Raw genomic sequence first — 26177 nt, 5'->3', positions numbered from 1 at the left:
GCTGTGCCGTACTATGCCATACCATGCCATGCCGTGCCATGCCATGCCATGCCGTGCTGTGCCATGCCATACCATGCCATACCATGCCGTGCCATGCCGTGCCATGCTGTGCTGTGCCATGCTGTGCTGTGCTGTGCCATGCCATGCCGTGCCATGCCGTGCCGTGCCATGCCGTGCTGTGCCATGCCGTGCTGTGCCATACCATGCCATGCCATGCCGTGCCATGGCTGAGCCATGCCGTGCCACGCTGTGCCATTCTGCTCATGCCGTATCATGCCATGCTCTGCCATGCTGTGCCATGCCGTGCTGTGCCATGCCATACCATGCCATGCTGTGCTGTGCCATGCCGTGCTGTGCCATGCCGTGCCATGCCATGCTGAGCACCTCAGACCCTGGAGAGCCCTCGGGGGGACTCGGAGCTGCTGGGAGCAGCAGCAGCTGTGGGCAGGGGAGTGGGAGGCATCAGCGGGGTTTAGCAGGGGGGAGCCGGCAGAGGGGCGATCACATGGCCGCCGGCCTGGGATTAGATGTGGCTGGCGGCAGCTGGGAGCTGTGCTGAGCGCCCGGCTGCCGGCGCTCTGAGCCCATGGCCCCGGGCAACGGGAGCCGGCAGCGGCAGCCCTAGGGCCCCGGATGATGTCCTACCTGCAGCCCCCTGGCCGCGACCTGGAGCGCTTCGATGGGCTTTCCCTCATTTACTGGTAAGCACCGGGCCCCGCGCTCGTTGGCTCGTTGGTCTTAGGGAGAGGCATTAAGCCCACACAGGGATGCACTTGGCAACCTCGTGGCTTTTTAGGGTTTAATTCCATTGATTTTGGTGGTGGGAGCCCCTCTCCAGAGGGCAGAGGGTTGCAGGGGGACCCTGAAGCCATGGGGCTAGGGCAGGACCAGAGCGTCAGCACCCAGGGATGACGCTGCCCCTGGGCACCCAGCGGCCAGCACCAGGTGAGGCCGGCACCAGGTGAGGCCGGCACCAGTGAGGGCGGGGAGAGGATTTATTTTGCATGCAGCAGCTGGGGGGGAGCACCCAGGGCTGCCTGCAGATGCTGTGGGTGCTCTTGCTCCTGTTGCAGCCCTAGCTCTGGGGTTTCCCGTCTAGGTGCTTCCTCTCCATGCCTGCGGTGCCGGGCTTGGAGGGAGCGAGTGCTGCTCCGTGGGGCAGCTCAGCACTGCTGGCATGGGCAGGGCCGGGCTGGGGGTGGCAGCGACAGCCCCGAATGTTGGGTGGAGGGGGCAGAGCTGCATTGCTCCCCCTCCACCCCTCCAAGAAAAGGGGCAGGGGCTCCGGGCAGGCGGCAGGTGCAGGATCAGAGCCTGGTGCTGGGCTGGGTGCGGGGCCGGGAGGTGGTGGCTGCAGATGTCTATGTAGGGCAGCCGGGAGCCGGCGGGAGCACCGCCGCGGCCAGGGCCAGGGTTCAGAGCGTGCGGCTTTAGCCGATTAACTGGGGGGTCAGTGGGCCGGATCCAGACCAGCAGGGACTCGCTGGGCTCTTGGGGCCACCCCGAGCTCCTGTGCAGGCTTCCCGGGCTGGCCGAGCCCAGGTTGCCCCCCGTGGGGATGGAGAGCCTGCAAGCACCTGGGACCGTGGATGTTTCTGGGGCAGGAGCCGTCTCCTGCTGAAGGAGGTTATCGAGGTGAGGGATGAGGGGTGCTGGGTGGTGTGTGTGTAGGGTGGCAGCACCCCGTGGGGGACGTGGGTGGGCTGGTGAGGGCACCGCCTTGGGGTGATGGCTCCTTCTCTCCCAGGAGGCTCTCTGGGGCACTGTGCGGGAGCTGATGCTTCCCTGCTGCTTTTGGGTGTAGAAAAGGCAGAATCCGTTCCTGGTTAGAAGGCGGTAACACGGGACGGGCATGACCTTGCAGGGTGAGTCTGGGGGAGCGCTGCTGGTGCCACCCGTGTTCAGAGGCAGTGGGGCTGCAGTGGGGCGGGGAGGTCGGGGCAGCACAGCTACCCCATCCCACAGCACCCCCGGCTCCGTGGGACATCTGGGCCCATCAAGATCATAATTATTATTTTTTTCTTCCATCAAAAGCTGTCTTCTACACAATAACTCTGCTCGTACATTGGGGTCTGGGTCCAAACCTTCCCCAGCCTCATGCCCCTGGCCGTGGGGAGCTGTGCGTGGGGCTGGCCCCTGCGTGCGATGGGCTCCGGCTGCGTGGGGCCGGCGCTGGGCTGTTGGGCTCTGCAGCGAGCAGATGGCGGGGAGATAACACCTCCCCAGCCCACCGATAAATATGGCCGCTGATTAAAAGATTAATTTTGCAGAGTTTGGAATGGGGGTTTGATAAACACGGTGTGGTGGTGGGGCGTCAGCCGGCGCGGTGACGGCCCCAGCAGCTCCTCTCTCAGCTCCCTGACCTGGTGCCGATGCTGCCGGTATCTCCTGCTTGTCTTTGTTCCTCCAGGGGATGCGAGGGGCTGTAAGCCAGCCTTGATAAAGGGTTTTTGTGCTGGATCAGGTCTTGTGTTTGACCACGGGGATGCTTGAGGATGGAGCCAAGCCCTCTGCAAGCTGCTGTTGGCAGCGCGGAGCTGCTAGGTCTGCCCCTCCACCAGCATCTGTTGCAATCCAGGCTCGGTGGCATGACCCACACAAGGGGAATCTCTCCCCAAAGGCTTTGCTTTCCCATCTCTCAGCAGCCTGCTGCTTCCCTCCCCTCTTTATTCCTCTCTTCTTCCTCGGGGTTGCGTTGGGGTTCACTCGGGCTGGTTCCCTGCCGTCCTTCCCCGATCCATTCCCCTCTCCTCTGCACCGGGGGGGGGGAGGCGGTGGCAGTGCTCCACCGCCCGCTCGTCCAGCAGCATCCTTCCCCTGCTAATAAGTTTATAACCAGTCCAATCCTATGACCGAGGGGATTTAGCAAGGCAGGGAGGCTCATAATCCCATTAACCCTTTGCAGGTCCCGTTGTCCTGCTGTGGAGTGGCTGAAGGGTTCCTGCTGGCCTCCGCTTTGCCTTCCAGCTAGAGCTTGGGCAAACCTCGGGGGGATTTCTTGATGAAATTCAGTGCTGAGATGCAGCAGGGCTCGTGATTTCCCGTGAGCGTCTGGGTTTGGGGCGGTGAGCTGGTCCTCAAGCACGGGCTGTGCTTTGCTGCACAAACCCCCGTGCTCCCATCCAGGGGAGCAGCACATCCTTGTCCCGTGGGTGGTGAGGAAGAGGAAGGCAGGCAGGCTGCCACACCTGCCGCAGTGACAGCGGGGTGAGCTCGTTGGAGCCTCGCAGCGTGCATCCCGCTGGTGCCTGCAGGCTGGAGCAGGTGCCAGGAGGCCCCGACACAAACATCGTCCCCAGGAAGCTTCGCCAGACCAGGCGGGACCTGGCTGCTGCCTGGAACTGCCTCTCCCTAATTGCTGCAGGACGTGGTAATTAGAGAGACCTTTTTGCCCTTCCCTCCACCGAAGCGCTTTGAAGCAGCACGGGGAGAGCTGTATGTCCATGGGGGAGCTCTGCCCGTGGTCCTTCTGGCCTCTCCAGGCCTGCAAATCCCCCTGGGTGGGAGCCCAGGGGATGTTCTCCTTGCCAACCCAGGGTCTGTCCTCCCGGAGGTGCCTGGCTGCAGCTGCAATTCGGGCAGCACCAGCACAGGGGGCTGCTCGTGGGCACACGTGCTCGGGGAGAGGAGCATCACCCCAAAACGCCCCACCTGCGCTGGCTTGCTGCTTGTCTTCGGGTCAGTTTTAGGAACTGCTTGCTTCGCCATCTCTAGACAAACAAGCAGGCTTTGATTCCGACAGGGATGGGCTTGGTGAACGGCGACCCAGCACCACTGGGCTGGGCACAGGGCTGTGATGGGAGCAGAAGCTGCCCCCAGCAGCCCCCCGGGACCACCTCCCTGCCCTGTGCCCTGGGGCAGGGGATGGAGGAGCCCTGGGCTCTGCCGGGCAATGGGATGGAGAGGTTGGTGTGAAACCTGGGCCTGGGGAGCTGCGTCACCACGCAGCCCTCTGGCATCCCCCCCATGCTGGTGGGTGGCTGGGAGCTGTGTGGTGCCACACGGGGGGCTGCAGGTCCCCGGGGCAGTGGGAGCTGTCACTGCGCTGCGGGGTCACCGCAGCCCCAGCTGGGACACTGCATGGATGCCACCGTGTGAGTCCTGCCATTGAGGAAATTCTTCACCCTTTTGGTCAAAAGCATGTCTTTGTGGAATGCTGCAGCTCCAAAAGCACCCCCAGCTTCTTCCCAGTCTGCTGCTTTAGAGCACTGGGATTTTTAGCTGCTGGTTGGATCTCGGGCTGCCTGGGGCTGTGCCGGGGCAGCCGGCACCGGGGGCTGCTTGCAGCTGGGGAGGTTGGGTGCTTCTCCACCAGTAACTCTGGCAGTGCTTCTGTTCAGGCTTGTCCGTGAACATCCCTGATTTCTTTGAGTTTGCTCAAAACAGCTCCAGGGGCAATATTTATGAAAATAGCGTGGGCGATGCTGTGACTATGGGCAGCGTGCTATTGCTTCTCAGCTTTACAGCAGCTGATTCTCTTTTTTGTTTGATTTGTTATCACCACTTTGTAGCTGATCCTGTAAGCAACGTGGTTGTTGTCTAATCAGATGCAAGCTCCTCTTCAGCCCACGCTAATGTTGTTTTGTCATGAAACAAATGTTGGATCTTCATTAAGCGAGAGCCTGATAGCACTCTGGGGAGCTGCCCAAGCATCCCTCACTCCCACGGTGGCTCCTGGGCTCGGTGGGATGCGGATCCCACCACAGGCTGCCCTCTCCCATGTCAGACCTTCTTACTGCTGCCTCCTGGAGACCAAAGCCCTCGGACTTCGCAGCTGCTGAAGGACAGCTTTCTGCCTCTCTTTAATTCCCACCTCTTTAATTCCCACCCACACAAACCTGCTCGGATCCCATCCCTCTGCTAAGCCCTGCAGCGAGGCTCCCTGCAGGAGTGGTGACGCTGCTGGCTCGGTGACCTGTCCCCAGGTCTGGCACCTTTGTGCCCTCTCCTTGTCCTGTCCCCGGGCTGACCTGGCCGCAGGATGGGGTGGCTCCAGCCCAGGTTTGGGGTGCCACCACCCACATCCCGCTCCCTTCTGCCCCTCCTGGTGCTCGCGCTGGGCAGGAAGGGAGGAGGCAGAAGGGAGAAATGTGGAAGGGGCTCAGTGCCCGTGCGCTGCTTTTCCAGAAGGTCCTCCTCAAAAAGCAGAGGAGAGGTGGGTAACACATAGCAGAGGATGGCATCTGCTCATGATTTTCCAGTAGATGGAAAAGAATTTCTCATTGGTTTTGTTGCATCCCCAGCCAACCCCTTCCGTCTTGCAGGTCCTAACAGCGCTTTCTGCAGCGACAGGGCTGAGATCTGCCCTGGGCAGCAGAGGGAGACCCTCGAGGCAGCTCGCAGCTCTCTGGCAGCGTGCTGCTGGGCCAGGGGCAGGGAGGGTTGCATCACTGGTATTTAGGAAAAAAATCCAAGGACTTCAAAACTTAAAGTGTGCTCTCAAGAAAACTGAGGATGGAGAGAAGCAGAAGAGAGACAGCATCCTTCCCACACAGCCTGCAGGCTTTCATGGAGGGACCTAAAAGGTCTGCCTAGAAAGTCGAGGAACTGGTGACATCAAAACCTGGAAGTCCAGAGGTGCTGGGTCCCCGTAGACGCTGTTCTCTTGTAGTCTGGGCAGGAGGGTGTGAGAGCTGGAGGCGGTGGGGAAGGTGCAGGGCGCAGCCAGCCCCCCCTTCGTGTCCTTGTCCCCGCAGGAGGCGGCGGCGCTGCCTGGCACAGGGCTCTCCCCAGCCTTCCCCAGCGTCACCTGCTAGAAAAACGCCTCAGGAATGTGCCTGACTTGTGCTGGGTTTTGCCCTTGGTGTTTTTCGTCTTGTGGCCCTGCTCTAAGACTTATTCTTGCTTCCACTCTGCTTCAGCCACTCCTGCTTTCACATGCAAGCGTTAATTAGAGCTGATGGAGATATCTTCACTCAACTTTGGATATTATTATTTATTTATTTTTAGCAAAAAGCTTTTACATAGCAATAATCAATGCCACCAAAACTCACTTTTTCTAGCAGGAGACTAAGATGTGGGTGTCAAGCACACGTTTATAGGCTGTCTGGCCCTGCGATGTTGGTTTGTACTGAATTCCTGCTCCTTCCGTTCACCCGCTTGTTGAGAAATGTGAGTTCTTCCTGGGATCAGAAGCCTGGGCTGTCCATGCTCAGCTGGCTCCGAGCTGAGGGAAGAGCTTGAGCGTGGGGTGCGTCCCCTTTGCCAGCGGGGTGTTTGCCTTCAGCACCAGTGATACGGAGCAGGATCGGGGCCCTCGAGCACGCCGTACGTGGCTTATAAATCTTTCCTGAATGGGAGCAAAATCTTAAACTAGAAAACTTCTGAAGCTATTCTGTTGTGGTTTAGGGCTGACTTCTCCTCTAGGTAGGACAGATGTGAACCAGCAGGAGCAGCACCAGAGTCTGGTGATTTTCCCAGCACCAGCCTGCTTTGGAGGAAGCGAGGGCCTGAGGGCCTGGAGATAAAACCGAGCCCTGGTCTTCTCCTGGTGGGGCTGCAGCTCATTGCAGTACCCTGCCCAGCTGGCACAATGCTTTGGGAAGGAGAGGGGTGGCTTTGGGTGCCGCTGGTGGCACTGGGCAGCCTGGTGACAGCTGCTGAAGGGTTTGGTCATGAAGCTGCTGAGTGTCCCAGCCTCAAACACGTGCACACACAGGGGCCTGCTCAGCGCTGCAGACTGCCCCCCGTGCCTGTGCCACCCCTTTGCCTCATCAGCATTGATTCAGTCCAGCTCAGACTGTGAGCCAAAGGGTTAATTCTGTGAACTAATTCATCAGGGAAGTCTCAACAGACCTCCTAAGGCTGCACAAAACACGGCGCACGTTGAGTTAGCAGGGTTTGGAAGCCGTCTCGTACTAAGACAGGAGGGCCACCGGCACCCACCGTTGGTGTCACCTCAGGAGGACGGCAGGTCCGGGGCTGCTCAGGCACCAGCTGGGCTGCCAAAAAGTCCTGCATGGGGCAGGCACCACACTGGGGTGCTGCTGCCCCCCCAGGAGCTGTGTACTGGTGTGGGACAGCTCCCCATGGACGGGGAACGGGCCTGGATGCAGGGCGGCAGTGCTGCAAGGAGCTGAATTCACGTGTCTGCCCTGCCACAAAACCTGGCTGTCCTAGGCTGAGTGCTTTAGGGTCAGAGACAGGCACGGAGACCTTAGTGGGATGGGTGGGATGCTGCCTTTCTGAGCAGCAGGGCGGGAGGGGACCCACATGAAGCCCACCCTTGGGTGCTCTGTACCCTGGGCCAGGTCTGAGGGGTGATTTGGGGGCATCGCTGGGCAGCCCCGTGGGGCTCCCAGTCCCTGGCCCTAGGGCAGAATGGGGAACAGCGCCGTGCTTCGGCCCCTCTGCTCCCGGTCCCTCTGGCTGAAGCCTTTTTGCAGGTGTGGGATGAGCTCCTTGCCCTGGAGGGGTGCCCGTGAGCAAACACATGGCTGGCGCGGCTGTGTTTGGGGTCCAGCAGGCATTCTTTAGCTGCAAGAGCAAAACTTGGATAAACAAATTAAATTTCTAGAGTGCTTCAGCAACCAAAGGTCTACTCTGAATTTTTAATGTTTCATATGAACTCCTCAAGATGGAAGTAATTTAAAATAAATAAATAAAACAGCAATTAAAACACAGGAAAGCCTTTCACGGTTGTCATTGTTCCGCAAGTTCACTGGCCTTGCCCAGCAAGGCGGCACGCAGCCCTAGGGAGGGCTCCTGCCCCTCGGATTCCTCTTCGTGCGTGGGAGAAGTAACATCCAACAGCACCGGGTCCAAACAAACGTCTGGCAAAGAGTCTGCAGCCCTAAACAAACATCTGTATCGGGTCCACGGCTGAGCTGGACTGATGTGCACTGATGTTCAGTTAACGAGGTCTGGTCCAATTAACGAGGATGGCCTGGAGCGTGCAGAGATGCTGTGGGGCAGCGAGGGGAGGACCCCATTAATGGAGGTGGGCTGTCCCGGGGGTGCGGGACGTGTGCTGTCTCACCAGCCCTGGTGCTCGTGGCCCAGGAGGACACGTTCCCATGTCCCACCTTTGGGGTCACCCCGCTCTGGCTGGGGGGCACAAGGGGAAATGGGGCAGAAGAGGGTGTTTAAGGGCAGGTCCTGCTTCTGACCTCCTGATGGCCAGCGGACGAGCTCAACTTGCCTTGTGTTAAGTATGAAATGCTGTGGGCTGGAAAAGATGCAAAAGGAAAAAACAACAACAACAACAAAAACACACAACTAAACCCCTGAGTGCTACAGTCTGTTATTGCTTCCAAAGCTTCGCTACGGATTTTAAGTCTTTAGGGATGCCAAGGATGCATGTCCTCCACTGATCGTTGCCTTTCATCCCTGGAGGGGATGTTCCCAGAAGACGAACAATAAGATGTACCCAAACAATGATCCCATTGTTTTAATTCTGTGTGGGGAGCCCTGCTGGGGGGCTGGGGTGGCTCGCTGCCCCTGTGCTCAGGAAGGCACTCACAATGGGCAGCGTTGGCTCTGCTTGGCTTGCATAAGCTTTAATCTAAAGTTGGAGATGTTTTTAGCTGATCTGTGTTAATGTTGGGTGGAATTAACATGCATACGGGGTGACCACGTGACCCCCGCCCTCCCCGTTTTGTGTCGTTTTAACGGATTCCTGCCAAATCGGGGCGGCCGGGCTGGGCTGCCGCCGCCAGCAAGATGCCTGCTGTCTCCGTGCTCTACAAGGGAGCCATCATCATCAGCAGGTGACGGCACGTAGAGGGCCGGGGTGGGGACATGGGGGGGTCCCAGGCTTCCCCCAGCACGGGGCTGGGGCTCATGGGATGGAGGACAAGGTTTGGTGGCACTGGTAGGCACCTGCTTCACCACCTCTACCCTCACCCTGCCTTTCAGCCCGGTATGAGCTATTTTTTCTTTGCTTGTGGCAGAGTTTTCCTTGGGATTCACGCTGAAAATCCCAAGGGGTGCATGGAAGCGGGCTGGGCTGGCTCCCCATCATTTTCTGGCAGAGGACTGGGGCCATATGTCTGCCTTGTCTCCTGAACAGGTGAAACATGGGAATATCGAGGGGGTTGGTTTTTAACGTGGATAAAAGCTTCCAGCCCAAGCTGCAGAGGTGGGCGTTACTGCCCACGGTTGGATGTTGTGAGTGGTGTTTTGTACGGTTGGTAAGAGCAGTCTGTGAGGTTCCGTCCCTTTTTGCTGGGCTCAGAGCAATGTGCCGTGCCCCGCTTCATCATCCCTCCTCAGCTGCACGCGGTGAAGATCTGGGACCCTATCTGGGTTCAGAAACTCTTTTTCCTCTTGCAAATTGAATTCCAGAATGAGGAGTGTTTTGGGAGACTCCTGCCTGCCTCTGGGCTTGTTGTGCCAAGGTCTTCTGGTCCTCCTGGGGCGACCCCGTGGAGGAGGAGCGATGCCTGGAGTGGGGCTTCCCTGAAGCTGGGATTCATTAAACCAGATTTAAAAACTGATCAAAGGGAATGGAGGGAGACGCACAGAGCAGCTGGGATGTGACTTGGCGTAGGGGAAGCGAAGGTTTGAGTTGCTCTCTTGCCCACTTTGGGAGAAGTTCCCACCCTCAGCCTGGCGGGGCAGAGACCTGGGGCCAGGCTGTAGATCCCAAGATCTCCTGGTGGGATGGAGATGTGGAAAAATGGTCGCTGCCTCCCCGTGGGCCACCCCGTGTGTGCTACAAAGCACTGGGAGTGGATGTCGCCTGGTTTTCTTTGTTATGGGCTGCATGTGTCTGTGAAACGGGTTTATTCTCAGGACATTGGTCCTAGCCCTGATCTCACTTCCACCCAGCCGCACAGCTGTCCGGCCCTGTTAATCTGGGGTAATGAATGGCAGGCAGGTCCATCAGCTTTGCTGGGTGGGGAGGATGATGTCCAGCACCGCACATACTCTCAGTTATCTGTATAAACCCTGGGGGAGTAGCAAGGGGGATGCTTTTTTGCCAGGGTGGGCTTAACACGCAGCCCTGACTCTCAGCCAGAGCCTCCAGGTAGTCCTGCGGGGCCGGAGGCTGCGCTGGCACACACGTGGACAGCTCTTTGTCATCACCCGTATCAGAAAGATGCCTCTCCTCTCTCCCCAGGACACTCATGGGACCGTACGGGATGGATCGAACCATGCGTTGCTTTGACTTCTACGACTGTGCCAATGGGCTGGGTGAGTCCTGAGCCCCCTGACGCCCACGTCGGGGGAAGTTCCAGCATCCCGCACATCCCCGGGGTCCGTGTCCTGATTTGTCCTCTGTCTGAAGTCTGATTTCTCATGGAAATACCAGTTCTTGTGTCTGCCTGTGCTGAGCATCTGATAGCACCTTTCACAGCTGGGGGGTTCAAATAAGGTCAAAATCCCAATTAATTCCTGTTGGTGATGAGCAGCTGCAGTGCTGAGGGCTGCACGGGAACCCGGAGCTGGGGCTGAGCAGGATGGAGGGGAAGGCTTTTCACCGCTTTCTGCAGATCTTGCTGACTTCTCCAGCATAATAAAACAAATCCTGTACACTTCCCAAGGCCGTGCTGGTGCCCTGGCCCCCTGGGAAGCCCCTGCCAGGCGCTGCAGCCTTCCTGAGGACTGGGCTATATGAGGGCAGGTGGGATCCAATCCGAAACCCTGGCCCAGAGTAAGAGCACAAGCACAGAGCGAGTCAGCCAGCCTAGGGCACCGGACATCAAAGCACAGAGAGAAGGGTCATAACCATCCGAACGTGAGAAATAGCCTTGGGCTCCTACCACTGAGCCCCAGAGGATCCCGCATGGCACCTCCTTACACCTCTGTGCATCCAGCAGCAGGACTGCTGGTGCTCTCCTGGTCAAGTGTTCCCCCCGGAGCTGCAGTCTGGCTCCCTGTTTGCCTGTGGTAGGATTTCTCAGCACCCACCACACCGTGTCCCCCATAAGTTTAATTTGCAAGCGGAGGCAATTGTCCTGCAGAGCATCTGCGGGCCCCTGGGTGACCATCTGGGGGCCTGTCCCAGGAATTCCTCCTCCCCAGAGAAACAAGTTCAGGTTTCCTGGCACCCCTCGTTAATTAGCGGCTGTTCCCAGCTCTTGGTTATCGGGGCTTTCTGCTGCAGTTCGCTGGCTCTCTTCTCCTGATCGCCCTCTCATGAGGCCCACAGGAACTTGGGGAAGCTCCTTTGCTCGCTGAATATTTTAATCTCAGGAAGTAGTGGTGGTTGAGTTGATGGGATTTTAGCTGTGGGGTTAGATGAGCTCAGCAAGGACTGGTCACAGCCCCCCATGAGCTCTGCTGGGTCCCCGCACAGCTCCTCTCCAGCAGCTGGTGCCTGAGGGGCTCTGCAGGGTCTCTCAGCCCTCTGCTGGGTCTTGAACCACGCTGCAGGAAGGCATAATGGTGTGAGTTTTATAATGCCCTCAGCAGCTTGCTCCATCCTCTCTTGAGAGCCTTGAGACACCCAAGAGGAGCAGCCGTGCTGCAGCAGCACCCCTCTGCTGGGACCGGCACGGAGAGAGGCTCGCAGGAGCCCCGCGTCTGCTGTAGGCTTAGCTGCTCAGAACACATTTTGGAAAACAGGCTCCTCTGTGAGCACCCGCGTCTGGTGCCAGCATCTTCCACCCAGCTCCGGGTGTTCCGCAGGGCAGAATCAGTCTGCTCGGGGCCAGTGAGGCAGGGCAGCGTTTGGCCCTGGCTCTGCTGCTCCGTGGCTTGGTGTGGAAACCCACAAGTGGACCTGGGCAGGAGTTCAAAGGGGTTACCTGGCGGCTCCCGGAACGGAGCTTGGAATTAAAGAATAGCCATCAAAGGGAAGTGCTGATGAAGGAGCGTTTCTCAGAAATGCCAAGATCCCATTATCTTGACCTTCATCTTCTTAGGAGAGGGCAGAGGGCGATTCACCTGCAATCTGTCCCTTCCTCCAGACAGAGAGAGCTGGCTGGGGCTGCGGGATCAACAGAGGGATTACGGGAAATGTAATTGAACATTGCTGGCTTAGGCGCAAAGCGGGCAGCCTCGCTGCCTGCAGACCGCTGGGACCGTGGCACCGTGCTGGGGGGGACGGCATCCCCCCACAAGGCAAAGTTCAGTGTGAGGGTGGTGGAGCTGGGAGGAGGAGGGTTTGGGATCAGAGCCTGTGCTGCCTGCATGCCCGGCACCCCGGGAGCCGTGGGGATGATGGCATTTGGGCTAAACAACCGGATTAGCCAGGACCCCCCTGACCCATGGTGCAGAGCCGCCCGGCGAGCCGGGAGCAGGTGAGATTATAGGGCTGAGAAGTTGAGAACTGTGACACTGGCATTAGTGGGAGCAGGATTAGATTGTAGCAGGGAAGCTCAAGGGTCCTGGGGAAACTTATACTACCGCTAGGAATCCAAAGAAAACTCCGTCTTGGTTGGTGCAAATTGCGTTCCCACCTGGAATTTCCCTGTAAACTTTTATTCTGCAAAAGAGAAATGAGTGGGGACATCAGCATCAGCACCAGGACCTCTGCCAGAAAGGAAAGATTAAAGAGAGGGATCCAAAATAGGCTAGATTATCTGGCCCTAAGTATGACTTAATAAGCATTATACTGGGACTTTGATGCTGTGATAATTAAAGAGCCGTTATTTACCTAAACTGGGTCCCAGATATAAATTCAATTGAAATAGGCATTTATAAACTAGGAAGGCTCCCAGGAACGCTACCCGAGCTGTAGAACCCCCAGACAAAACCCCAGGGAGAAGCAGACAGCGGTGCCCAGCGGCATGCCTGCTCCGGACTGCAGCAAACTGCCTGAGCCTGTACCCCCGTGGGCACCAGCAGGGGACGGGGGACAGGGCAGTGTTGTCACCCACGGTCCCACTGCCCCACTGAGCCTGGGGGGACTCCCGGTGCAAGCGGTAGCGCCCGTCGGGATTGCCAACGGGGGAGAGAAAAAGCTTGTTGGTTTTCTCCCCCCCGTCAAAGTTTGAGTGTGGCTGGGAGCGATGCTGTGAGTAATCGCTGATTTTAATAACAAGATCGGATTTTCTCCTGACATTGTTGGGGATAAAGGAGGATTTGTAGATACCTCGGCTATATTAAGCCATTATTACAATTGATGTGCGGACACAAAAGGGAAATGAGTCATTATTCATTCGATGCCCAGGAGCCCGTCACCGACGGACGTCACGGTGCTGTCGGGTGCTGTCCCTGCTGGGCCACCCCTGAGGTGCAGACCTTCGAGGGATGTGCCTGACCCACGCCATCGCTCCCGACCCCTTCACGCACTGGGAGAGACACTGGGGCTGTGCTCGTGGTGCAGGGCCCCCAGGCCCTCCTGCTGCGATCCTGCTCCCCGGGGGCTCTCTGCTGCCCACCTCGGTGAGTGCTGGTGGGGGCTGGTGTCACACCCGGGGGTCGGCACCACCACCGAGGGGCTCGGTGACAGCCACCAGCTCCGCTTGTCCTCCGCTTTAGCCGCAGGACTCGCTTTGAGGCAGCCCAAAGAGGGACAAGTCTGGGGCTGAATTTGAAGTTTTGGTGAATCTTTAAAAAATACAATGGAGATTAATGCCAGTGCTGTTTCCTGCCATGAGCTCCTGGTGTTCTCAGCTCCTCCCTGATGCACAGGGGCTGTGTGTTTTAACGCATCAAGCCCAGGGAATAAACACCAGCACTCCAACAGGGCTGGGGTTTTGTGCCCAGGAGGAGCAATTGGCGGGTATGTGGCTGAAAAGAAAAAATAAAATAACCTGGTATTAATCACAGTTTTAACATGAGGCAGCTTGAGAGACGAGGCCTTTCCCTAGGGATAGCTGAAAACCACAAGAGTCCTTCGTGCAGGGCTTAGGTTGTATTGGAAGGGGAGCAGCGGATGGAGATCTGCCACTGTCCCCAGTGGTCCTGAGCCAGGGCCAGCCCTGGGGCACGTCCCCGGTGCGGTGCCAACTGTCCTCAGCCTGCCCTCCCAGCCACAGCAGCAAAATGCCTGACTGGCGGGCCCCGGGAGAGATTTGTTAATTAAAGCCAGGCTTTTTAATCCTTCTGTCTGCAGCCTGCATCCTCGAAGTGGGATTTAATGACAGCGGGCAAATAAGTCTCCTGCGCCTTTCCCAGCCAGCTTACGCACGGCAGCAGGGACGCAGCCGTGTGGTGCCAGCCCTTGGTGAGGGCACCCTCGGGGTCTGGGGAGCAGCAGGGCACCATAGGGCATCCCGGCCTCTGAGCTGCTCAAACGGTGCTCAGAAGTGGCCGCTCCAGGGGATGCAGTGGAGCATTGCCTTCCCACAACAACATCTAATGGGTCTCATCAGGCAGCTGAAGCATCCCCAGCAGAATTGCCTCCTTTCCCAGCAGGGACCGATTTAAGTGCAAGCAATGATTTTTTTTTTTTTTTTTTTGGCTGTGGGAAGACCGTCGCTCCTTGCCTGTGCATTCCCCAAAGCTTGTTCTCCGCCGCTGTGACATGGAGTGGGTGCTATCAGATGTTTCTGGCCTCTGTGCTGCATCAGCAGCCTCGTCCTGCTTCTGCCGCGGGTGTAGCACAGGCGGCACGCAGGACCTGCCGCAAAAGCGGTTTACAACAAGCCTTAGATCCCAAATCTGCCTGGGTCGTGCCTTTGTGCCACGGGCGTTTCTCCTCCCCCCAGGTATTAAGGTGATCGGCGGCATCAAGGAGCTCACCGGAGAAGAATATGGAGTTTATGTCAAGAGGATCCTGCCAGGGGGTGTTGCTTATGCTGACGGTGAGTGAAACGTGGAGGGGCCTCATCAGAAAAGCTGGAAGGGTACTTCCATACATTGCTTTTTGGGGCATTTAGGTGTTTCCTCCCAGGTTTTCCAGCAGTGGGGCTGGTTTTTACTGTGATAATCACTGTAATGACGAAGAGCCGCGTTGCCCCTGGGCTCCACAGCACTTAGAGGATTGCTTTGTGGCTCTAACCCCAGCTCCATCCCTGCGACACAAAGAGCTCGCCGCGCTCTGCTGCCTGCAGCAGCCACACGGGATCGCGTGCAGCCCCAAAGCGACTTACCAGCAGGCATTAGGCAAGGGTCCGCAGAGCTCACCTTCTGGAACTTAAGCCTTTTTAATTTTTTTCCAAATATTACAACATCATTTTTCCACCTGATGAAGAAAAAATAAATCCAGAGCAGGTGGAACCACTCGTGGTTTTTGCTACCTGACCTCAAATTGAATGAAGCAAAAGTTTTATGGCAATTGTGTGTTTACTTTCGTAACTTCCTATAGCACAGGAGGCCTCTGACGTTGTTCAGGGACGTGGTAGATGCTTCATCTATGGACATCTTGAAAAACAGGTCTGATGAGCATCTCAGAACAACCTATGCATATTTCATCCTGTCTCTGGGCAAAGGCAGGAACAGCCCAACCTCTCCAAGTCCCTTCAAGCTGTATTTTCTGCAGTTTTTATCCATTAGTTTTCTTTTCTAGGGCGCCTGCAGCCAGGAGACCAGATCCTGGAGGTCAATGGAGATTCCCTAATTGGGGTTACCAGCGAGAGGTACCGTATCCGGACGGAAATCTCGCATTCCTCTCGGTTTTGTATAATTCTGTGAAGTGGTTTGGGCTGCAGGTTGAATGCAGGATACTGGGGCGTTGCTTTGTCTGTGCTCTGGTGCAAATAAAGGGTTTCTGCATCCAGCGCTGTTTGCATGGTCCAACATGGAAATTATCAATAAGTTTCTCTCTGAAAACAGGGCAGCGGGCCCACCTGTATCTGTGAGAAACCTCCTCTTTTAAACGTGGTGCTACGCCTTGCACCGCCGCACCGCGCGCTAAGGCTGCGTGGGGCTGCCCCACAGCCATCCAGCCCTGTAATGGTCCCCACCCCAAAAAAAGCCCCTTGGCTGCCGACGGGGCAGCCCTGGCTGTGGCTCACTGACCAGTATGACATGAGCTTTGGCACGCAGTGGAGCCCCACTGTGCCCTGGCGTTGACACGTTGTGGTCCTTGTCCTGCAGGGCCGTGGACATCCTGAGGACGGCGTCGGCCACCAGCCACATGCGCCTTCTTATAGCCCGCGACAATGATGCCAGGTAAGGCTTCTGGCACCGGGAAGGGTGGTGGTGGTGGTGGCACTCGTTGGCACCTCTACAGCTGGATGGCGTTTGAGCTGACCGGGCTCAAAGCCCACAGTGGAAACAGATGTGGCCGAGGGTCTTTGGCCTAGGGTGGCACAGGCATGGGAAGGCTCCTTCAGCACTGCTGCGTGGTGTTGGGTTGCCTATGGCTTATCATGGCCTACATAAAGCTCTGGATGGAGATGTGCAGCGACAGCAGGATCTTCCCTTTCTTCTCCAGTTAGATGGGAGATAAAGTCTCCTTCAAGCTGCCTTATATGGATTTCTTCCTCCTAGGAAGATAGGCGGCTGCTCCCTGTTAGGTCTTGCTTTCTTTAGAGGTGGTTGGAGGCATTGAAAGGAGAAGGAAAGCGTTCGGTTTGGTCATGGCTGGAGTTAGCTGTGGGACAGTGATGTTCTCACAGGAGAGGGCAGGGTTGTGGAAGCTAAGGTATGGGATTAGATGCTCCCATCCCCAGGGAGGCTCGCTGCAGTGTGCTGGAGCACCCCTCCTCCTTTGGCTAGAAGCACACCTCTGGAAAGTTGAGGTGCACCAAGAACCACTGAAATGAGAGTGGGTGAAGCCCAGGCGCCGTGGTGGGTGGGAGGGCTGGTGGCGCGAGGCTTGGTGCTGCCGTGGGAGGCTGCAGATCGTGCGGTCACTTGCCCAAAGTACCTGCATCCCGTTAGGGTTGGGGATGATGGTTTCGTTTCTTATCCACCAACAGCTGTGGAGCGTCACTGCCTTAGCGGACTGGTGAGAGTACTGTAATGACAGGGATGAGGCTCATTTTAACGCAGTAATATTCTGGTGGAAGAAGTATTTGGTATTAATGATGCTTTTTACCTACCTGTATTGTACTCTTCAAGTGGAAATTACATCTCAAATTATTATATTAGCTGTGAGTCCCTCGGCAGCTGCCGAGGAAGCTCTGGGTGAAGCCAGCAGGTCGCCCAGCTTTGGCGTAAGGAAGGACGCGCAGCTCGCTGCCTGCCTGGCATCCTGCCTTCACCTGTGTCTGCCTGCTCCAAGCTGCTCAGGCACCTCGACCTCGCCTCGCAACATCTTAAACTGCAACAGATGGTTCTTAAAATATCTGCACGCGTGGCTTTGGCTGCGGCTGTGGCTCACGTGCATCCGTCAGCAGCCCCCAGCCTCCCTGCAAGGCAGCACGGAACCTGACCGGGGACCAGCAGACCTTCAGCAATTTGCTTGTCCTCCATTTGCTTATCGGTTAAATCTGCAAAAGGTTACCTGGAGCGACAGTGGGGAAGTAATGAGTTTATTATTATTATTATTATTAAGATTTGCAGAGATTTTACTTACACAATCTTCTCACAGCCTTTAATACACAAATACATATTTCCAGGATGAAGGGCTGTGGAAAAAGGAGGAAGGATTTTTCTGCTTCCTACTTTATTATTATTATTATTATTATTATTATTATTATTATTATTATTATTATTATTATTATTATTTTATGATGCCAGGCCATCTTTCCAGCAGGTGGGCAAGCAGACAGCCCCCTGCCCAGGGTGCTGGGCAAGATCCAGCCTCCTGGCAGCTGTTTGCGTGCAGGTTTTCTGCACGAGCCCCATGCGGATGAGGCACGCTGGGGGAGGAAAGGCGATGGCTCTGGGTTTGGAAGAAGATTCACCCTGCCTGCCAATTTTCCCAATGACTCAGCTGAGTAGCATTTTGTTGTGGTTGCCCTTGGGTGAATTTGACTTATAAAGGCTATTATTTGTCCCTGATGTTAATTATAGGCCCCAATTACCTGCGCTGTTAATGGAACTCAGTCCTGGCATGTATAAGATGCATGCTTTCAGCCTGGCACATCAGACATGCTGCAGAGAGCTGCAGTAATGCTAGGGCTTAAAGCAGAAGACTCAGATTCAGAGCTGGACACGCTGGGTTTGGAAGACGGTTGGATCCGATTTCATCTGTGCTCATCTTTGGCTAATGAGGATAATTTTATTGCATACGCGTAATTATTGTTTATTCATTCTCAGCCTGAAAGTTACAATAGTGCCTTGTTTCCATGGGCTGCGCAGATATTGTCCTGGTCTTTCAGGTTTGTCGCTGTGAGAAAGCCTGCCTGTGCTGCACCTCCTCGCACTCGCAACGTATTTAGCATTTTATCACGCATCTGTGCACGGCACGCACAGTCATCTTGTCAAAACCGGGCTGCTGCATTAATCATACATCTACACGTACAGTCATTGCAACATTACCAATTAATAATCCTGCACCCAAAGAAGTTAAGGAAGGTTGCCTGTGTGCAAGCACACAGCTGATATGCAGGAAGAGGCAGCTCCTGAAGCTGTTGCCCAGCCTGGTGCAAACGCGAGGCAATCCCTTCACCCTGCCAGCCAAGCAATGCTGCTGTGTCACTTTGGGTGACATCTGTGGGCCACCACCGATAGGAACCAGATTCAGTGTATGCTTTGTTCGAGCACTGACTCCTGCAGGCCTGGTGTCCCGGGGTCTTTATCTGCTCCTGGAGGGAAAACACGGACCCATTCACCCCAGAGCTGTGATGCACGCGTGCAGGTTGTTGCTCCCCAGGCATTTATGGCAAAGCCCGACCCAGCAGCGGTGTTGGGCTGCACGGGAGGGATGGGCTCAGGCTCCGTGCCTGCAGCCACCGCCGGGGAGTGTCGCCCACCCAGGAGCTGTAAATGATGCATCTGCTGTGGGCTGGGTGTGAGAAAATTAGCCTCTGCCGTGCTTGCTGCTTGCATCAGGCTTGCAGTGGTTGGGGTTCAGGGTTCCCGCTGCCCTGCAGGCTTTGTTTATTGAGGCACGCTATTAATTCATCCGGTGTCACTGGCTCCTCTCTCCCCAGCCGCAGTGCAGGGCTGAGGTTTCCAGACGCGGTGCTGTCGCATAACCTTTGATGTCAGACTCGCCCTTTGTTCTCCCAAGAACAAAAGGGCAGGACAAAAAGGTATTATGAGATAAAACAACAATATTCTGCAGGAAGATTGACCCCCTCCTACTGCTTAATCTGTAGCAAAGTCGGCCGCAGCTGGCTGCTGCTGGTAAGCCCCATTATCTGACCCCGCACCGCAGGGCTGAGCTGTGCTGGGGTGCTCCAGCCCTCACTCTGCTTTACTTTAATGAAAAAGAGCTGGAGAAGGGATTGTCAAGATGAACTTTCTGCCTTATGCAGCCCCGTGACTTTTTCTTTCTTTTTCTTTCTTTTTTCTTTTTTTTTTTTTTTTTTTTTTTTTTGAAATAAAGCTGGGCATTTTAGACCTGCAGAAACCTGAGAATTCATATTATATTAATAAGGGACAAATTTTAAATATTAAGGATGACTTCTGAAGTCTCTTAGTGTCTGAAAGCACAAAGCAAAGCTTGTTAGCATTATTCCAGTGCACTTGTTCATTAATCAGTAATGTCTGGGCATCATCTGCCCATTCGCAAATTCCTGCAAATACAGCACTGAGCGCAAAATTAATTCTTGGGAGATTCACACCAGAAAGTGTCTTGCTTGCTGCTGGGATAAACTTCAAGTTAGTCATGTGTTTATGTCCTCGGTGGAATTGTTGCTTTCAGTATTGACCAACAAAGCAGGAGCCAGAAGGGCAGCGTGTGATGCAGGTCATCACCCTGTCCCTCGCCGAGCAGCCGGGGCGCGCGGCAAACAATGATGAACACCGCCTCGCTTTGTGGATGACCTTAACGACTCAAAATAAACAACAACAAAGAATGCCCAAGCCTTGCCTGCCCTTGCTTGTAGCAAAAGGTTTGACAGCATGGGTTGGTGATTGGGGCTGCATTGTTTAGCAGGGTTAAAGAACACAGGAGCTGCTGGACTAGTTGCATTTGCATTGACTAAGAATTTTTTAGCCATTGTTTTAAGTTCATAACCTGTTCCATGCTCTGACGAATTATTATCTGTGGAAAATGTAACAATAGATGACCACAGGAACACCCAGCCCAAAACAAAAACCCAGCTGCGGATGGCTAGGTAATCACTGGAAATAACGTATTAGCTTCCAGCAAGTCAGCCCTACCATTGCGATAGGTCATGGAGGGATAACTCCGTCACCACGTGAGTTACCAGTGAAATGGGAGTCTGAATGACCTGTAGAAATCTTACTGGCAAATTGGGAAAATTCTGCTAAGAGCCATCCAAGTCATAACCCAAGGAAACTACGGGACAGGAAACTGCATCCTATTGCTACAGGATCTCTCTAAGCTTCATTTTTTTCAGTGCTCAGGCATATTTCAGTGTCTAGTGCTATGAAGCTGGAATAACTTTGTGGATGGTGGGGTTTTTGAACAAAGTTGTCTTTTTTTAAGGACATAGGTTAAGTTGATAGAGACAACAATGTCAATGCAAAATATTTGGATTCACCAAGGCATTCCACTAAGTGTTGTGTGATACTGGGATTTAAAATTAGCATTAAATCGAATGAATAAGGCATACATTTGATGGCAATATTAGATAAGGCAAAGTAAATTCTTTGAAGTTAGTTAATGAGCTGGTTGCAAATGGGAAGACGTAAATTACTGAGAGCACTTCCAGCAGGAACCCAAGGAGCTGATGATTCACTCATCATTTAATATTGTTGACTCTAATCTAGCCAATAATATACAACATCTGTCCCAGTAAAGTATGCAGATGACACAATGTCTGCTGGTGTGCAGTAGCAGACTCCTCAGTGAGGAAACTGCTGTGGCTGGTTTCCTGCAGGTTTGTCTTGGGCTTGACCGACTCTCAAGCGTGAGAGCTAGCCCTCATAGCCAGGCTTTTCATGTGGCTGTGGCATCAACAGGGCACCTTCCCATGGGGATTCCCGCCTGTCTTCAAAGTGGACAGCTAATGTTGCCGCTGCCACAGAAGCAGCAATTTCAGGGTCTCTCCCGTAATGACACCTGTAAGAAATTAGTCATCCCTGGGATTTCTCTCTCTGCCCGAAGGTTGGCTTGATCTGGAAGCGCTGGGTTATGAAGGGAGAGGGCTGCACACATGCAGAGGAACGGTAGCTGCATTGCCCAAAGAGCCAGCATGGCAGGGATGGGTGCGTGATGCTGGTGCTTGACCGTGGCATCCCCTTTCCGTGCCTCCTCATCCAAACGGATGTGAGAGGCTCACAGCAGCTCAAAGAAGGATTACAGAAATGATGCAGGAGCTGGTAAACATGGCTAATGTTGGTTCTTAATGGCTTAAGAACTCAGCATGTTTCACATGGTGAGGAAGGTCATGAAGCAACACCTCTTGTGCACAAGTGGTTACGGCTCAGGGAGGACCTCTGGGTAGTTACACGGTAATCAAACTCAACCTGGGAGCAAAGCATTAATGAAAGCTCCTGAGCATCACAAGAGCTTCCAAATGTTGTGGATGTGGCTCCTTTGCCCTGAGGTAATATGTGAAGCAGGGGGGTTACCTCAAAACAGAGGGATAATGCTAAATGTTTGTGGGCCACCATTCCCACTCTCTTCTGTGCTTGTGTGGCTTCACTTTGAGTCCTGAATGCAGATTTGGGCACCACAATATCAGAAGTACATAAAATTGTTAGAGACTGAGCAAATGAGGGCTACAAAGATGGTGAAGAGTCTAGAGGGGAAGGCATACGAGGAACAGCTGAGGTCCCTTGGTTTGCTCAGCCCAGAGCAGAGCAGGCCCAGGGGAGGCCTCACGGCGGCCTGCAGCTCCCTCACAGGGAGCGGAGGGGCAGGCGCTGAGCTCTGCTCTCTGGGGACAGCGACAGGACCCGAGGGGATGGCATGGAGCTGGGACAGGGGAGGGTCAGGCTGGGGGTTAGGAAAAGGTTCTGCACCCAGAGGTGGTCGGGCACTGGGACAGGCTCCCCAGGCTGTGGTCACAGCACCGAGCTGCTGGAGTTCAAGAAGCGTTTGGACAGCACTGTCAGACATCGGGTCTGGTTTTTTTGGGGTGGTCCTGTGTGGAGCCAGCAGTTGGACTCCATGATCCTTGTGGGTCCCTTCCAGCTTGGGATATTCTGTGATTCCTCCCTGTACTTGAATTTACTAAGAAGCCCCTCTGCTCTTAGTATCTGTAAACTTAGCATGTATCTGCTGGTTCAGCATCTTCAGCCATGAGATCGATCATTGACCTGAAGCCTTGCACAACCACTTGAGATTGCAGGGTTCAGGCGTGAGAACGCTCCTGTCTGCTCCCCATTGCTGGAGGGAGCCAGCCCTACAGACTCCATAGTAAGTCACTGCCATCAGGGTACTGGAGGTGAGGAATGGTTTTCAGCAGCAGCTGCTGACCATCCCATGTTTTTCTTTCCAGGAGAGAGTTCTCGGAGCTGCTGGAGAAGTTTGGCTCCCAGAGCAACACCGGCTCTGCACGGAGCTCACCGGTCCTGCATGGCAGCAGTGAGTACTGGTCACTGGTGGCGGTGCTCGGGGAAAACCCAAACCCCCTTTATCCCTCTGCCGAGAGAGTTTTCTTAATCCCAGTGTTATTTTGAAGGAGTTCTGATTTGATTTGTTTTGGGTTGAAGGAAGCGATGTCCTGCTCTTTATTACAAGCACTGAGTGCATCTCCAGGAGTGGAGCAGCCAGCATGGCTGGTAGTGCCTGTGCAGAGCGAGGCAGTGAGCCAGCATCCACCTGGGGAATTTAGGGAGAATTGAGCTGGGGCCAGAACAGACTTCCAGATACCCAGATTCCACCTGAACATGCAGGGCTGTCAGCAATACCCAGCTCTGCAGATGCAGCTTTCTACAGTGCATTTCAAAGCATTTCAACTATCATTCATTTGATGATCATTACTTTCATTTGCAAAAGGGAAATGCTTAGTGAGACACAGCAAGGTTAACCTAAGCCAGATACCAGAATGCCAAAGCATGTGTTCATGGGGAAATAAGGTGTCTCTCTGGGCTGGCATCCCAGAAACCTGCCAGCCCTTCCCCTGTGGCAGAGATGTGTAGGGCTGGCAGAGGGGTGGCAATCTCATGCTGGACGTGTGCTGAGGATGCTGATGGTGTCCTCTCCACGAATTATATGCTGATGCCTTTCCCACATGGTTTTTCCCAAAAAAGCTATGAAGCCGGTGTCAGCTGTTGATGGCAGAGCAGAGCAGGAGGAAGGTGCTGGAGTGTGCATGCTCTCTGGACTGACTCTGACCTTGCTGTTCAGGTCGATATCTGGAAAGCACGTCCTCAGGCTCCTCCTCGCGCTCCCAGAGCCCGCTGCTGCTGAGCCCGGCCAGCTCCCACGGCCCCTTCATCGGCAACGCAGCGCACACGCCCCACACGCAGTACGTACAGCCGTGCCGGCCAGGCCCCTTTGTGCTGCGGTGTCATACCCCAGGAACTGCTGAGACCTGCCCTCAGCAGCCAAGGGGCAAGGTGCCTGTCACGCTTTGTCAAAGGCTTGTATCCACAGGGTTTGGCGAGCAGTTAGGAGCCAATTGTTGGGCCCTTTCCATGCTTGGTTCTGAATTTTTTTCTCTTGATAAAGCAGGGGGTGCCCCTCTAAAATGTGTCCTCTTTAAGGAGTTTGTGTGTGCAGCAAAAAGCAAGGTATTCCAGACCACTGGTCTGTCAGGAAGATGTCACCAAATGTCTTAACACTGTCTTAGGGAGAAAAACTGTGAATACTGGTTTGAAGGACTGCTTTGTTCATCCTTACCTCTTCTATACCATGGCATCACCACAGTGGCTCACTGCTAATGTGTCTGCTCCAGTGTCCCCTGTGTGTCCTCATCACAGTGGCAGTTTGCCTGTTCCTGGCAAGCCCACCCCCCAAGAGCTGAAATGTCCCCCTCTGGGACAGTCGGTGCGTGTGGGTGGTGGTCACCCATGCAGCTGCTCCTCTCCCTCTGTAACGTGGGCTTCCCACCAGCTGCAAGGACAGTGCCCCCCCACCTCCACAGACCACACCACGAGCCGGGTGCCTTTGCAAGGTCACTGGTGCCACCAGAAGGTGACTCAGGAGCACGTTTCCCGATGCCCTTTGCGTTGGTGTGAGCCGTGGATGCCTGCAGACACCATGTCTCATGAAGCATGTGTTTTCATGTGGTCATCCAACCCTTTCATATTTCTCAGGGTCAGAGGTTTGGGCAGGCAGAGCTTGTTTTCCACAGAGTCTTGTCTCCAGGGTGCGCGGGGTTGCCCTTTGCAAGAGGGACAACGTGAAGGGTGTTAACGGCGCTGGAGCTGGGACCATTCATCCCCAGAGCCCACAGCTTCTCTTCCTTTGCCAGTGTAAACAAGCCAAGTCTCTGCTAAAGAGAATCAGGCCTCACTGCAGAACCAGTAAATCCTCTTCCTAAATATCAGCTCTTTATTAGGGATTTGCAGAGGACAAATATTTAGCACCAGAGGTTTAAGCTGCTTGCACAGAGTGAGAGACCCTTACGGAGGAGAGGCCAGCTCATCTCCTTGGCAGCTGGTTTGGATAAACCAGGCATCCTCGCTCCGTGGTTAACCCCCTCTGGGGGGGGTCCATATTTCTGTTTTTTATAAGCCTAAGGTGCACAGTGCAGTAATGCATGGCCTGTTGTCGGTGTGGTGGGGCACGGGCAGCACACTGCTCTTTTGCTGGGGTGCTGAGTGCTGGGGATGGCACTGCTGAGCAGCCCGGGGCAGCTCTGTGCCGGTGATGCCCAGGAATGTTGTGTCTGAAGCTACCAGCTGACACACAGAGGACTAGAAACCACACATCGCTTGGTGAGTGGCTGCTGTGAAAATAAACTGAAAAGGAGAGATGTCACCTGCACCCGGCTCATAACGAGGAAAAGGTTTAATGACCTTCAGACACACAGGCTCCAATTTCCTTGCTCTTGCCCCATTCTCAGCATGGCCTTGGCTGGGTGAGGCATTTGTGCCACTGCCATAAATGTAGATCTCAGTGTGGTAGGTATTGTTATAAAGATGTTCACAGGCTTGATTCTCAGGGCATCTTGCAAGGTTTTGAGTCCAAACCCTGGTTGAGATGTAAAGTCAGCTGCATAGCCCGAGCTTCACTTTGACTTTTGCTATTGGCTATTTAATGGTTGACCAATCTGTAGATTGCTCTCTGGTGATTTAGGCTGGGTTTGGAATAATAACTACATCAGTCCTTTTTGTGCTTTAGGTTGTAGAGACAAGGATGCCAAATATATACTAGCTAAGACTTCAGTTTCTTCTTTCTTATTTCCTAAATGAAAACAAGTATTCCCCAACATTTGGGATTAAGCAAGCCAATTATCTTCCTAATGACAAATAATGTCTGCTAAGAAACTGTAGTACTCACCTCCTCCTTCCCAGGTTGGGTGGAAGAAGATATGCAGAGGCAAAAAAAGACTAGGAGAAATTAGGAGGATCATACAGGGAAAGAAAATCAGGGAGAGATTGCTCAGAGATATGGGAAAATAAACCAGGTCACCTCGAGTCACCTGCTAACATCTCTCCCTTGCAGCTACTCCACTGAATCAGGAATCCAGAGCATTTCTATAGCAAAGTCCTCCGGCTTAGGGCTGACAATCAGTGGTGGATCCAACAGACCTGATGGTCCCATGGTTTACATTCAAGAGCTTATGCCAGATGGTGACTGTTACAAGGTAAGTCAGTGGAGAAGCCCCCAGTGACTTTGCAGTGGGGACTTCTAGAAGTTGTAGCTCTTCTGAAGCAGCTTTTCCAAGAATAGATGTATAATGCATTATATGGACTAATGAAGATTTTTGTTGCAGGAGAAGGTGTTGGGCAGAGGGATATTCATTTCCAGTGCTCTGACTTTCTCCCTCTTTGTTTAGGATGGTCGGCTCCGACCTGGTGACCAACTAATTGCTATCAACAGAGATTCCCTGGTGGGCAGCACACTTGAAGAGGCCAGAAAAATCATTACAAAAGCCAAATTCAGGTAGGCATGTAGTGTATTTCCTGTCATCATCACGGTGGTGTTGAATCTTAGGCAGAAACCCTTTCTGTCATACCAAAGTTTGGCTTCAGGAAGCATGAGGCCTACTAGTTTTGAATGACACTTTGAGATGGCTATGGTACAAGGAAATGTTGAATGCCTGGATCATCCTGAAGTGTAATGCAGACCTTCACATTGTTCTGGCCCTCACATACATCCCCTATCACGGTCTACCAGAGTTCCACAAAAGGGCTGAAGTCCAAACAAGCAACCCAGCTGGTGGTGATCCAGCCACGCTGGTGCAGGTTCCATGGCCTTAAGTGAGATTGTCCTGGAGAAAGAACCGTGGACATGAACATTTTGCAGGTTTAAGCTA

At 54.4% G+C, this 26177-nt stretch overlaps 1 protein-coding gene across 2 annotated transcripts in view; it reads left to right on the top strand.

Annotated features, from left to right (window-relative positions):
• Nucleotides 1–584: 584 nt before the first annotated feature.
• Nucleotides 585–26177, top strand: part of LOC118174315 (syntaxin-binding protein 4-like) — a 40613-nt gene continuing 15020 nt past the window's right edge. Inside the window, exons 1-9 of one of the 2 annotated variants that reach the window (XM_035339581.1) lie at nt 585–701; nt 10064–10137; nt 14544–14639; nt 15344–15413; nt 15874–15948; nt 22248–22333; nt 23099–23219; nt 25364–25505; nt 25698–25804. In XM_035339581.1, the coding sequence (XP_035195472.1) occupies nt 634–701; nt 10064–10137; nt 14544–14639; nt 15344–15413; nt 15874–15948; nt 22248–22333; nt 23099–23219; nt 25364–25505; nt 25698–25804 (839 nt within the window). In that variant the 5' untranslated portion in view covers nt 585–633. Of the gene's footprint in view, nt 702–10063; nt 10138–14543; nt 14640–14704; nt 15211–15343; nt 15414–15873; nt 15949–22247; nt 22334–23098; nt 23220–25363; nt 25506–25697; nt 25805–26177 lie in introns of those variants that run through there. The other variant, XM_035339582.1, reaches the window with a different exon arrangement.

This window comes from Oxyura jamaicensis, chromosome 14 (assembly GCF_011077185.1).
Source record: "Oxyura jamaicensis isolate SHBP4307 breed ruddy duck chromosome 14, BPBGC_Ojam_1.0, whole genome shotgun sequence".
NCBI classification, from domain to species: domain Eukaryota; kingdom Metazoa; phylum Chordata; class Aves; order Anseriformes; family Anatidae; genus Oxyura; species Oxyura jamaicensis.
Note: the sequence above shows the minus strand (reverse complement) of the source record. Positions and strands in the feature narration are given on the sequence as shown.